Raw genomic sequence first — 12,689 nt, forward strand, 5'->3', positions numbered from 1 at the left:
GTAAAGGCAAAGTGGTTGTCTGAGGAGGCTTTACAAATAGCTGAGGAAGAGAAGCGAAAGGCAAGACAAAAAGGGAAAGATACACCCAACTGAATGCAGAGTTCCAGAGAATAGCACGGAGAGATTAGAAGCCCTTCTTCAATGAACAATGCAAAGAAATAGAAGAAAACAATAGAATGGGAAAGACTAGAGATCTCTTTAAGACATTTGGAAATGTCAAGGGAACATGTCATGCAAGAATGGGCACAATAAAGGACAGAAATGGCAAGGATCTAACAGAAGCAAAAGAGATTAAGAAGATGTGGCAAGAATACACAGAAGAATTATACAAAAAAGGTCTTAATGACCCGGATAACCACAATGGTGTGGTCACTTCCCTAGAGCCAGACATACCGGAGTGTGAAGTCAAGTGGGCCTTAGGAAGGATCAAAGCTAGTGGAGTGATGGAATTCCAGCTGAGCTATTTCAAATCCTAAAAGATAGTGCTGTTAAAGTTTTCCAATCAATATGTTAGCAAATTCGGAGAACTCAGCAGTGGCCACAGGACTGGAAAAGGTCAGTTTTCACTTCAATCCCAAAGAAAGGCAATGCTAAAGAATGTTCAAACTACCGTACAATTGTGTTCATTTTGCATGCTAGCATGGCTATGCTCGAAATCCTTTGAGCTAGGCTTCAGCAGAACTTCCAAATGTACAATGTGGGTTTCCAAGAGGAAAGGAACCAGTGATCAAATTGCCAACATTCACTGGATCATAGAGAAAGCAAGGTAATTCAAAAAACATCTACTTCTACTTCATTGATTACGCTAAAGCCTATGACTATGTGGATCACAACAAACTGGAAATTTTTTGAGATGGGAATACCAGACCACCATACTTGTCTCCTCAGAAACTTGTATGCAGGTCAAGGAAGCAACAGTTAGAACTGGACATGGAACAACTGATTAGTTTAAAATTGGGAAAGGAGTAGGTCAAGGCTGTATATCATCACCCTGCTTATTATTTTCTAATGTAGAGTTCAGTAGATAAATCATGTCTAATTCTTTGTGACCCTATGGACTGCAGCATGCCAGGATCCCCTGTCCTTCACTCTCTCCCCCAGTTTGCTCAAATTCATGTCCATGGAGTTGGCGATGCCATCTAACCATCTCATCTTCTGTCACTCCCTTCTCTTCTTGTCCTCAGTCTTTTCCAGCATCAGGGTCTTTTTCAATGAGTCAGATGTTCATATCAAGTAGCCAAAGTATTGGAGCTTCAACTTCAGCATCAGTCCTTCCAATCAATATTCAGGGTTGATTTCCTTTAGGACTGACTGGTTTGATCTCCCTGCAGTCCAAAGGACTCTCAACAGTCTTCAGGTTATATCATGCAAAATGCCAGGCTGGATGAATCATAAGCTGGAATCAAGATTGCTGGGAGAAATATCAATAACCTCAGATATGCAGATAATATCACTCTAATGGCAGAAAGTGAAGAGGAACTAAAGACACTCCTGATGAGGATGAAAGAGGACAGTGAAAAAGCTGGCTTGAAATTCAACATTAAAGAACAAAAATTATGGCATCTAGTCCCATCACCTCATGGCAAATAGAAGGGGAAAAAGTGGAAGCAGTGACAGATTTTATTTTCTTGGGATTCAAAATCACTGTAGATGGTGACTGCAGCCATGAAATTAAAAGACACTTGCTCCTTGGAAGGAAAGTTATGACAAACCCAGACACAGTACTAAAAAGCAGAGACATCACTTAGCCAACAAAGGTCTGCATAGTCAAAGCTACGGTTTTTCCAGTAGTCAAGTATGGATGTGAGAGTTGGACCATAAAGAAGGCTTAGCACGCAAGAATTGATGCTTTTGAACTGTGGTGCTGGAGAAGACTATTGAGAGTCCCTTGGACAGCAAAGAGATCAAAGCTGTCAATCCTAAAGGAAATCAGTCCTGAATATTCATTGAAAGGACTGATGCTGAAGCTGAAGCTCCAGTACTTTAGCCACCTGATGCAAAGAGCTGATATTGGAAAAGACCCTGATGCTGGGAAAGATTGAAGGCAAAAGAAGGGGGTGAAAGAGGATGAGATGGTAAGGGAGCATCACCAACTCCATGGACATGAATTTGAGCAAACTCTGAGAGAGAGTGGAGGACAGAGGAGCCTGACATGGTGCAGTTCATAGGATTTCCCAGGCAAGAATACCGCAGTGGGTTGCTATTTCTGTCTCCAGAGGATCTTCCTGAGCCAAGGATCAAACACATCTCTAAATCTGCACTGGCAGGCAGATTCTTTACCACTGTACCACCTGGGAAGTTCAGGACCCATGGACAAGACCAAATGTGTCTTTCTTCCTATGATCACAATATCACAATCTTATAGAAGTCCAATTTTAATGTAGTCAAATTCTCCTCTAGATATGGCATCTAGATATGAAATTGGAGAAGGAAATGGCAACCTACTCCAGTGTTCTTGCCTGGAGAATCCCAGGGATGGGGGAGCCTGGTGGGCTGCCGTCTATGGGATCGCACAGAGTCGGACGCGACTGAAGCGACTTAGCAGCAGCAGCAGCAGATATGAAGTTATTTTTAGAAATACTTTCTCTAGTCTAAGACTTTATAAAATGTCACTCCAGCTTTTTATTTCAAGAGACTATTTTTTAGATCAGTTTTAGGTTCATAGCAAATTTGAGAGAAAGCTATAGAGATTCCCCTGTATATCTCTATAATCCGTGGGGTCACAGAGTCGGACATGACTTAGCAACTAAACAACCACCACCGCCAACAACAACCATAGTTCCTGGCACAGAGCTCAGAAAACCCTTGGAATTTCCTGGGTGATAGGAGTATCTTTTGTTCTAATGAAGGGACTCTTGGCGGGTTCTTCAAGGCTTCAAAATGGGGACTGGCCATGAGAAAGCTCAAGCCATGGTTAGACACTTGAAACTTTCAGCCCTAACCTTCCAAGAAAGGAGGTGGGTTGGAGATTCAGTTAATGATCGATCATGCTTATATGATGAAGCTTCCACTAAAAAATCATAGGTACATAGTACAAAGAACTCCTGGGTTGGTGAACACAACTGTACGCTGGGAGACTGGTACACCCAATTCTGTGGCTATAGAAGCTCCTGCACACAAAATGGCTTTGGGTGCATTTTTCAATCTCAGCTTACATATTTCTTCATCTGCCTGTTCATTTGTGTTCTTTATATATTCTTTATTATATAATAAACCAATAAATGTAACTTTCCCCGACTATGTAAGCAAATACTGCTAAAAGCTGTTTTATCAAATGATCGAACCCCAGGAAGGGGTCACTGGGACGTGGATTTATAGCGGCCAGCCAAAAGTATGGGTGACAACCTGGGGCCTGCAATTGGCGTCTGAAGCAGAGGCGGAGGGAAGAAGTGCTGTGGACTGAGCCCTTAGCCTGTGGGATCTCATGCTGTCTCCAGGAGAAAGCATCAGAAATAGATTAAATTGTAGGCCATCCAGCTGTCAGAGAATTCCCTGAAGTATAGAAAACCCATGTCTCTGACGTTAGAAGTGGAATGTGGTAGCAGTATGACAGTAAAGGCGAAACATGGGTGGGGTGGGGGTGGGTGGTGGATAATGTGTTTTTATTTTTAAAAGGCAAAAAAAAAAGCCATAAATAAAGTAAAAAATCAAATGAATGACAAAGGATTAATCTACAGAATACATTAATATAAGCAACTCATACAGCTCAACATCAGGAAAACAAACAGCCCAGTGAAAAAAGGGGCAAAGACCTAAACCGACATTTCTCCGAAGAAGACATACAGATGGCCAATAAACACATGAAAAGATGCTCAACATCACTCATTATTAGATAAAAGTAAATCAAAACTACAATGAGGTTATCACCTCACACCAGTCAGAGGGGCCATTATCAAAAAATCTACAAACAATAAATGCTGGAGCGGGTGTGGAGAAAAGGGGACCTCTTGCTCTGTTGGTGGGAATGTAAATTGATAAAGCCTCTGTGGAGAACAGTATGGAGATTCCTTAAAAAACTAGAAATAAAACTACCATATGACCCAGCAGTTCCACTACTGGGCATATACCCTGAGGAAACAAGAATTGAAAAAGACACTTATATCCCAATGTTCATCACAGCACTATTTACAATAGCTAGAACATGGTAGCAGCCTAGGTTTCCATTGACAGATAAATGGATAAAGAAGTTGTACATATATACAATGGAATATTACTCAGCCATAAGAAAGAATGCATTTGAGTCAGTTCTAATGAGGTGGATAAACCTAGAGCCTATTATACAAAGTGAAATAGGACAGAAAGAAAAAAACAAATATTGTATATTAACGCATGTATATGGAATTCAGAAAAGTGGTGCTGATGAATCTCCATGCAGGGCAGCGGTGGAAATGCAGACATAGTGAGCAAAGTTGTGAACACAATGAGAAGAAGAGGATGGGATGAATTGGGAGAGCAGCACTGAAACATATATATTCAGTTCAGTTCAGTCGCTCAGTCGTGTCTGACTCTTGGCGACCCCATGAATTCCAGCACATCAGGCTTCCCTGTCTATCACCAACTCCTAGAGTTTACTCAAACTCATGTCCCCTTCTCCTCCTGCCCTCAATCTTTCCCAGCATCAGGGTCTTTTCCAATGAGTCAGCTCTTTGCATCAGGTGGCCAAAGTATTGGAGTTTCAGCTTCAGCATCAGTCCTTCCAATGAATATTCAGGACTGATTTCCTTTAGGATGGACTGGTTGGATCACCTTGCAGTCCAGGGGACTCTCAAGAGTCTTCTCCAACACCACAGTTCAAAAGCATCAATTCTTCAGTGCTCAGCTTTCTTTATGGCCCATATTTTACCATATGTAAAATAGAGAGCTAGTGGGAATTTGCTGTATGATGCAGGGAGCTCAAATCCGGTACTCTGTGACAACGTAGAGGGCTAGGATGGGATGGGAGGTGGGAGGGAGGTTCAAGAGGTAGGGGCCATTGTACCTATGGCTGGTTCATGTTGATGTATGGCAGAAACCAACACAACACTGTAAAGCAATTATCCTCCAATTAAAAATAAATAAATTTTAAAAAATCAAGTGAAAACTAAAAATGATTAGATAAAGGACCAGATAATGGGTTAAATATTTAACAGACAAATAGCTCTAGTAACTGATAAAGAAAAAGATAGAAACCAAGTGGAAAAATGGGCAAAAGACATGAATTAATAAATAAATAAAAAGAAACACAAAGCCCAATAAACATGTGGTAAGTTGTTCAAACTTACAATTAAGATAAAAGAAATTTAAACAAGATTTTTCTACCTTTTAGATTGACAAAGATGTAGAAATTTGATAATACTCAGTATATACAAAGATGAGGGGATACACTTTTGGTGGATATAAAGTGGTGCAACTTTTGGGAGGACAATTTGGCAGTACTTTTCAAAACTAAAAATAAATATAACCTTTCAGCAATTCCACTTTTGGGACAGCATCATAAAAATGCATGTACAAGGTTGTTATTGCAACACTGCTTTTAATAGACAAAAACATTAAAAAAATCCCAAAATGATTACCAACAGGGATGGGTTAAATAAATTAAGATTAATTTATACATCAAGAATACAACATAAGATAAATAAGTTCTTACCCTTTTATATTGTTTAAACTTTTCTCAGTATTTTCTAATTTAAAAAGAATAAAAATATAAAAATGGAAACAAATGACTTTTAAGCACAAGGCAAAGATGCAAAAAAGAGGTAAAAGGAAGATGAATTAACATAATTAGAATAAGTATAATGTTCATTTCTCTAACAGCTTTGATATGTTCAAATTTTTGCAAATATCATAAATGATATATGTTAATAGACTCAAGAATAAAAATTGTTTACTCTTCACTTAATAAATAATAAACAGAGGCAGTAAGAAATAAACATTTTTCTTCTGTCACTAGCGATTTAGTAACTCAGAACTACACTGAAGGCGTTGGTCAGCTTTAATTTTGTGTGAACCAATTTATAGCATCCCTAACTGTTGCTATGGAAACAACTGAGAGCCAAAAAAATCATAACCTCATTGTTGGATCTTCTCAAGTAGGAAAAGAGGAAGGTCTTTTGAGCTGATGAAAAGCTACAAATAGCCTTACTAATTAGCAAATTTAATAATAAAAATTCTGGACAGTATGCAAAGACAGAACTCATCCATGTCTAAGTGTCATAAATTTAAAGGCTTTCTCTAGTTTTGAATGTATCAGAGGCAAGTACTATTTGGTTTTGAAAGTCCTATTCTGTTCAGAATTTTACTTACTGCTTTTAGATCATTTTTGCATTTGTAGAAAGAGAATAGTTAAAGAAGTTGCTATTAAAAGTTTTTAAAAGATTTTTTAAGTACCCCTCATTCTGCCAAAGCAATCAACAATATCATTTCTTTCTCATTCTGTATTAAGAACATGAGAATTTTAATGTAGATGCAGGACATTTGGCAACAACAATTAGATTTACTATTCATCTTGGTAGGTTTTGTCTTCTGCTACAAGAGAAGATTACTGAAGAGGACATGCTGGATTGCATCAAGTATTCTTGACAGTAATAACAGCAATGTTTGTCAATGGGATGACGGAAGAGTGTTCTGACATAGTCATGCTTTGAAAAAGGAAAATCTAGCTTTAAACTTCGAGAGATGGGCACCATTTTCTGCTCATGGATATAAGATGTGAAATGATGTAAATCAATTACAGTGGATTCCTCTAAAGAAAAAATAATAATGATGAGAATTTAAAGACTGATATTAAAAAAAAAAACACAAAAAACCCAGTAGGTGACATTTTATGTCTTTGTGAGACTCCATAGCATATAAGATTATTCAAGTCTATTCTCTCCCTTAAAAGCCAGCAGCAGCAAATAAACTGATGGCAAATTTTAAAATCATTTTGACTTAACCTCATAACTTTGAAAATAACCTATAGATTTTCAATCTGTGGGCTACTTTGCAATTAAGATACAGTGGAATTTTAATCCTATGCACTTTTCTGAGCTACTAGAAAATCAGGTAAATCCGATACCTAGTGGCTAGGGGGAAAAGGCTGGGAACAGAAGACTAGGAAATAGTTCCAACCCCCTCATAAGACCTCCGGCAAAATCCTGAATGAAGCACTCAGAGCAGGAGGCCGAACAAGCCTCTATCACAGGAAAAGAGGGGAAGGGCACTAACATTGACTGTCTCCTCATTCATGCACTTCATTTTTCATTAACACAAAGTGGGCAACTGAGGATTCAATAATGGACCAGAAAAGTCTCCAAAGCTCTAGAAATGGACCTTTCTTTCTAGTAGGAGAAATACATAAAACAGAAAAACGAACGAATGAGACAATTTCATAGGGCCTTGACTGGAACAGATTTCCAGTCAAAATGGTTCTACTTGCTCATACTGCAGGGATATGTGTTCTCCAAACACAGAGCAACGGAAAAGAAAAGAGAAAAGTGTGAGAATTAAAGGCATCATCATGCTAAAGGACAAGACGAACATCTTCACAGATGAGAGCATGAATGCAAATACATGACAGTGAGGAGGTTGAAGCTGTGGATCTTTGAGTGAAAAAAAAAAAGAGAGAAGAGAGAGAGAAAGAGAGAAAAAACCAGAGGGTCAGTTCCAGAGGGGTAAATACAGATTTAAAATGATCATCGAGGACAGGAGTGCTGAACATGGGCTGACTGCTTAAAATGATGCCTGGGCATTGGGCTCCCCTACTTACAAAGGAACCTGAAATAATTAACCTGGCATCAGTCATGGCCTTGGACTCTGGCTTCTCAAAGTATTACACAAGTGGGTTCGAGAGGACACAGACTAAACTTCACCAGCAACTGAGCCACAGTATCCCTTGGTCTGGAGACTGGATCTGGAGTATCTCTGACATGAGTGAAAGAAAGGGGCTGTCCTCTGAAGGGAGTGCCTCCAGTGAGTGCAGAAACCCTGAGCAGGTGAGAAGAATCCGTGGGACTGAGCAGGCAGGCTTGAGAAGACACTTCTTCACCCTTCCTCTTCCAATCCCCTGGGGCAGGTGGTTTACCACTGGAGTACCTCCCTTTAAAGCTGCTTCTTGGGGTGCTAAGGATACAGACCTAATCCGAGGCACTGATCCTCAGAATGAGCAATGATTAACTCTGGTATTCTTGGACGGAGAGGGGAGGGGAAGGACATGTTCTCCACCCTGCAGTCCACTTCTCCCCCATCTCACTTAAGTTGACAGAGCTGACACGGACTAAGGTCTGACCTCTAGCAGTCCTAGACAAAGCAGCCATAATCTCGAGGGGTTAACAGTCATTTGAGGACCAAAACGATTTTAAAAAAACACTGAATTACAGGTTTTGTCAAAGTATAGATATTAGAAAAGATGGACCAAGAACTTAAAGTCAGTATACAAACTAAAATAAATAAAGGGATAAGCAATGTGTAACAGGAATAAACACAATAAAAAGAATGAAATAGAAACATTAAATATCAAATGTAAAAACAGAACGTGGAAACAGAGAACACAGTCAGGATAAACAGTGGAATGGATTCGCCGAGAACAAATATCAAACTGGAAGATCAGACTGAGAAACTCTACATGAAGAAAAAAGAAACCATTAAATTGAGTCTATAAAGAAAACTGAAGAGATATGAAGGTAGAAATAGAATTACTAATATTCAGATAAGAAGAGCTCAAGAAAGAGAGAAAAATAAAAATAAACAGTAGGAAATATTTGAACCAGAGATAACTGTCTCAGAATTAAATAGAGGTGAGAGATTGTCCATTGGAGAGTCTCGCAGGGTGAGAAAGAAGAGAGATAAGGAAAATCTACACTTAAACACTTAGAGTAAAATTTCAGTCTTTTCAACAATGGTGTTGAAACAATTGGATATCAGTAGAGAAAAATGTATTTTTTTTTAATCTCAACTATACTTCACACCTTACACAAAAATTAAACCAAAATAGATCAGAGATATAAATGTAAAACATGAAACTATAAAGCTTTTAGAAGAAAACAGAGGATAAAACCTACATGATCTTGGGATAGACAAAGAGCTCTAAGATACAACACCAAAAGCATGATCCATAAAGTAAAAAATTGATAACCTGGACTTCACTAAAATTTAAAACTGTTGCTGGAAAGCTGGGTGAAGTGTACCTGGGCCTCTGTACTATTTCTGCAACATCCTAAAGTCTATAATTATTTCACAATAAAAAATGTTTACATGAATAGAGGAAGATGGACTGTTTGATAAATTCAATATTATTTATCCATGAGTGCATGCTCTGTCGCTTAGTCATGTCTGACTCTGCAGCTCCATGGACTGTAGCCTGCCAACCTCCTCTGTCCATGGGATTTTCCAGGCAAGAATACTGAAGTGGGTTGCCATTTCCTTCTCCAGAGGATCTTCCCAATCCAGGGATCAAACCTGTGTCTCCTGCATTGGCAGGCGGATTCTTTACAAGACAGCCACCTGGGAAGCCCTTGCTTACCCACAGGGGGTGCAAATAAAATAAAATAAGACCCCTATCTTAACACTATATAGTAAAATTCTAGACTGCATAAAGTGCTTCCCTTGTGGCTCAGCTGGTAAAGAATCCGCCTGCCAGGCAGGAGACCTGGGTTCGATCTTTGGGTTGGGAAGATCCCCTGGGGAAGGGAAAGGCTACTCACTCCAGTATTCTGGTCTAGAGAATTCCATGCACTATGTAGTCCATGGGAGTCACAATGAGTCAGACACAACTGAGCAACTTTCACTTTCATTTAGAAGAAAAAATAAGAGACTTTTCTTACATTAGGATAAAAAATTTTTTTCTTAAGATTTTTTAAGACACAAAGTATAAAGGAAAACTTTGTTAATAAAATTTTGAATAACAGAAGGTATCAAAAGCAAAGTTAAAGGAAGATAGTTTCTCTTCCCTGAAGCTCGAAAAAGAAAGAAAACAAAATTTCCCTTCAGGGCTCCAGAAAGAAATGCAGCCCTGTAGACACCTGGATTCTAGCCCAGTGATCCCTGGGTCAGACTTCTAACCTACAGGACTGTCAAATGCCACTTTTTTGTTGACTTAAGGCACTAGGCTTCTGGGAACTTGTTAGAGCAGCAATAGGAAACCACGGTGACGACTCACCTCTGTCGATTTCCAAGCATTAATCTTGATGGGTGTTTCCTGGGACAAGACAGTTCCACTGGGCACCTCCATGTCTTGACACTGCTCTTGTTTCTGTCCTGCCTTGGAAGTGTTTTCTGTCAACAACATAAAGCTAAGATTTTACTTTGACAAAAAAGTAGTCATGTTTTCACACTGGCTCACAATTTTTCAGTTAATCACTTCTGACGATCCATTTTGTCTACAAAACATTATGCGCCAGTGGTAACCAATGAGTATTAATCATTTAATATATCCCTTTATCATAACTGACAAGTTTGGACAGATTTTAAAAATACAACTTCAATTCTAGCCCTTTCTCCCATCAATGATTCTATTTTACAGTTTTATTATTTGAATCATTTAAAAAATAAGGTATAATATAGAAAACAGAGTTTGAAAATGTGAAAATTACTCAAATGAAATTCTAGCAAAGCAGGAGTAACATCTATAATTATTTTAATACTTAAAAGAACTTTATTACTACGGTGTGAATTTCACGTGTTCTAGGCAAAAGTAATCAGAAATATACAGGTTTTTTAAGAAACTTTAAACAAATTTTTTATTTGAAAAATTTAAAGAAAAAGAACATGCAAATGAAGATAAGCTATTTTTGTTTATATCTATTTGCTGAATTTAATGATTTTTGTAGTCAGTATCACTTTCTTTCCTATGTTAAGTACTATGTAAATGAAAGTATTAGAATCAACTATATCCCAGCATGTTATTGGGCACCACAAAAAGTCTAAGAATCTATCTTCAAAGTAGTATACACACTTCAGGGGGTATTTAAAACTTCCCAAGGGTTAGGTGGGCATCAGTTCAGTTCAGTTCAGTCGCTCAGTCGTGTCCGACTCTTTGCGACCCCAGCACGCCAGGCCTCCCTGTCCATCACCAACTCCCGGAGTTCACCCAGACTCATGTCCATTGAATCAGTGATGCCATCCAGCCATCTCATCCTCTGTCGTCCCCTTCTCCTCCTGACCCCAATCCCTCCCAGCATGAGAGCCTTTTCCAATGAGTCAACTCTTTACATGAGGTGGCCTAAGTACTGGAGTTTCAGCTTCAGCATCATTCCTTCCAAAGAAATCCCAGGGCTGATCTCCTTCAGAATGGACTGGTTGGAGCTCCTTGCAGTCCAAGGGACTCTCAAGAGTCTTCTCCAACACCACAGTTCAAAACCATCAATTCTTTGGCGCTCAGCCTTCTTCACAGTCCAACTCTCACATCCATACATGACCACAGGAAAAACCATAGCCTTGACTAGATGGGCCTTTGTTGGCAAAGTAATGTCTCTGCTTTTGAATATGCTATCTAGGTTGGTCATAACTTTCCTTCCAAGGAGTAAGCGTCTTTTAATTTCATGGCTGCAGTCACCATCTGCAGTGATTTTGGAGCCCAGAAAAATAAAGTCTAACACTGTTTCCACTGTTTCCTCATCTATTTCCCATGAAGTGATGGGACCGGATGCCATGACCTTCGTTTTCTGAATGCTGAGGTTTAAGCCAACTTTTTCATTCTCCACTTTCACTTTCATCAAGAGGCTTTTTAGTTCCTCTTCACTTAGACAGCTATAAAGGATGTAACTTTCAGATCCGCAAGTTTTGTATATATTCTTACCAAAAACTGACCTGCCTGAGAATGCAGCTATGCAGAAGCATCTGGCTAGTTCTTTTCCTCCTCCTTTCATAATCAATTTTCTCCCACTTTACAAAGAAAGACATTTTCTTCACCCACCTAATTATGGAGCATCTTCCCTTCAGCTACAAGAATAAGAATCTCCGAGGCACCAAACAATAGTAAAAAAGACTGGTGTAGGGAAGCTTTTCTTCAAGGCATGAAAAACCCAAAGCACAGCTTCAAAGTTTGTCCCGTCTTACACGTATTTCTTTCTCTCAGAAAGCATGGCATAAGTCACGGGCCTTTGGGGCCACACCAGGATGTGTGGTACTCAGATGTATCACAGTATGGAGAAGCAGGACAGTGTCCTCTTGCTTCCCACCCCCTGGTACTGTCAAAGAATGCGTCATTCCTGGGGAAGAGTCCCAGAAGAGAAGAGCAAAGAAATCATCGGGCATAGAAGCACCTCATTCCACCAGCGCAACACACTCAGGGCAAGCCTTTGTAGTGGTGGTGGTGTCGTCACTAAGCCGTGTCTGACTCATATGACCCCATGGACTGGAGCCTGCCAGGCTCTTCTGTCCATAGGATTCTCCAGGCAAGAATACTGCGGTGGCTTCCCATTTCCTTCTCCAGAGGATCTTCCCGACCCAGGGATCAAACCTGGATCTCCTGCATTGCAGTCAGAATCTTTACCGATTGAGCTATGAGGGAAGCCCTAAGAGGAGTTCCACCAATGCAACACACTTGGGCAAGGCTTTGTGCCTTAGCTTTGAGAGTGTTAATACAACCAGAGTGATGGCTGTTAACATGTGTATTTAAATAAAGTAAAATGTTTTCCTGAAAGGAAGTTTAAATCTGATTTGACTGGTTGTTTTGACAATGAGGACCAGCTTTGTAAACTAGGTAAATATGATAAATATTTTCCAGTAATTGA

General features: G+C 39.5%; 1 protein-coding gene across 1 annotated transcript in view; it reads right to left on the bottom strand.

Annotated features, from left to right (window-relative positions):
- ENTHD1 (ENTH domain containing 1) overlaps nt 1–12,689 on the bottom strand; it is an 87,053-nt gene that overhangs the window by 45,621 nt on the left and 28,743 nt on the right. Inside the window, exon 3 of the mRNA XM_061418598.1 lies at nt 10,115–10,230. Within this exon, the coding sequence (XP_061274582.1) occupies nt 10,115–10,230 (116 nt within the window). The remainder of the gene's footprint in view (nt 1–10,114; nt 10,231–12,689) is intronic.

This window comes from Bos javanicus, chromosome 5 (genome assembly GCF_032452875.1).
Source record: "Bos javanicus breed banteng chromosome 5, ARS-OSU_banteng_1.0, whole genome shotgun sequence".
In the NCBI taxonomy this organism is placed as follows: domain Eukaryota; kingdom Metazoa; phylum Chordata; class Mammalia; order Artiodactyla; family Bovidae; genus Bos; species Bos javanicus.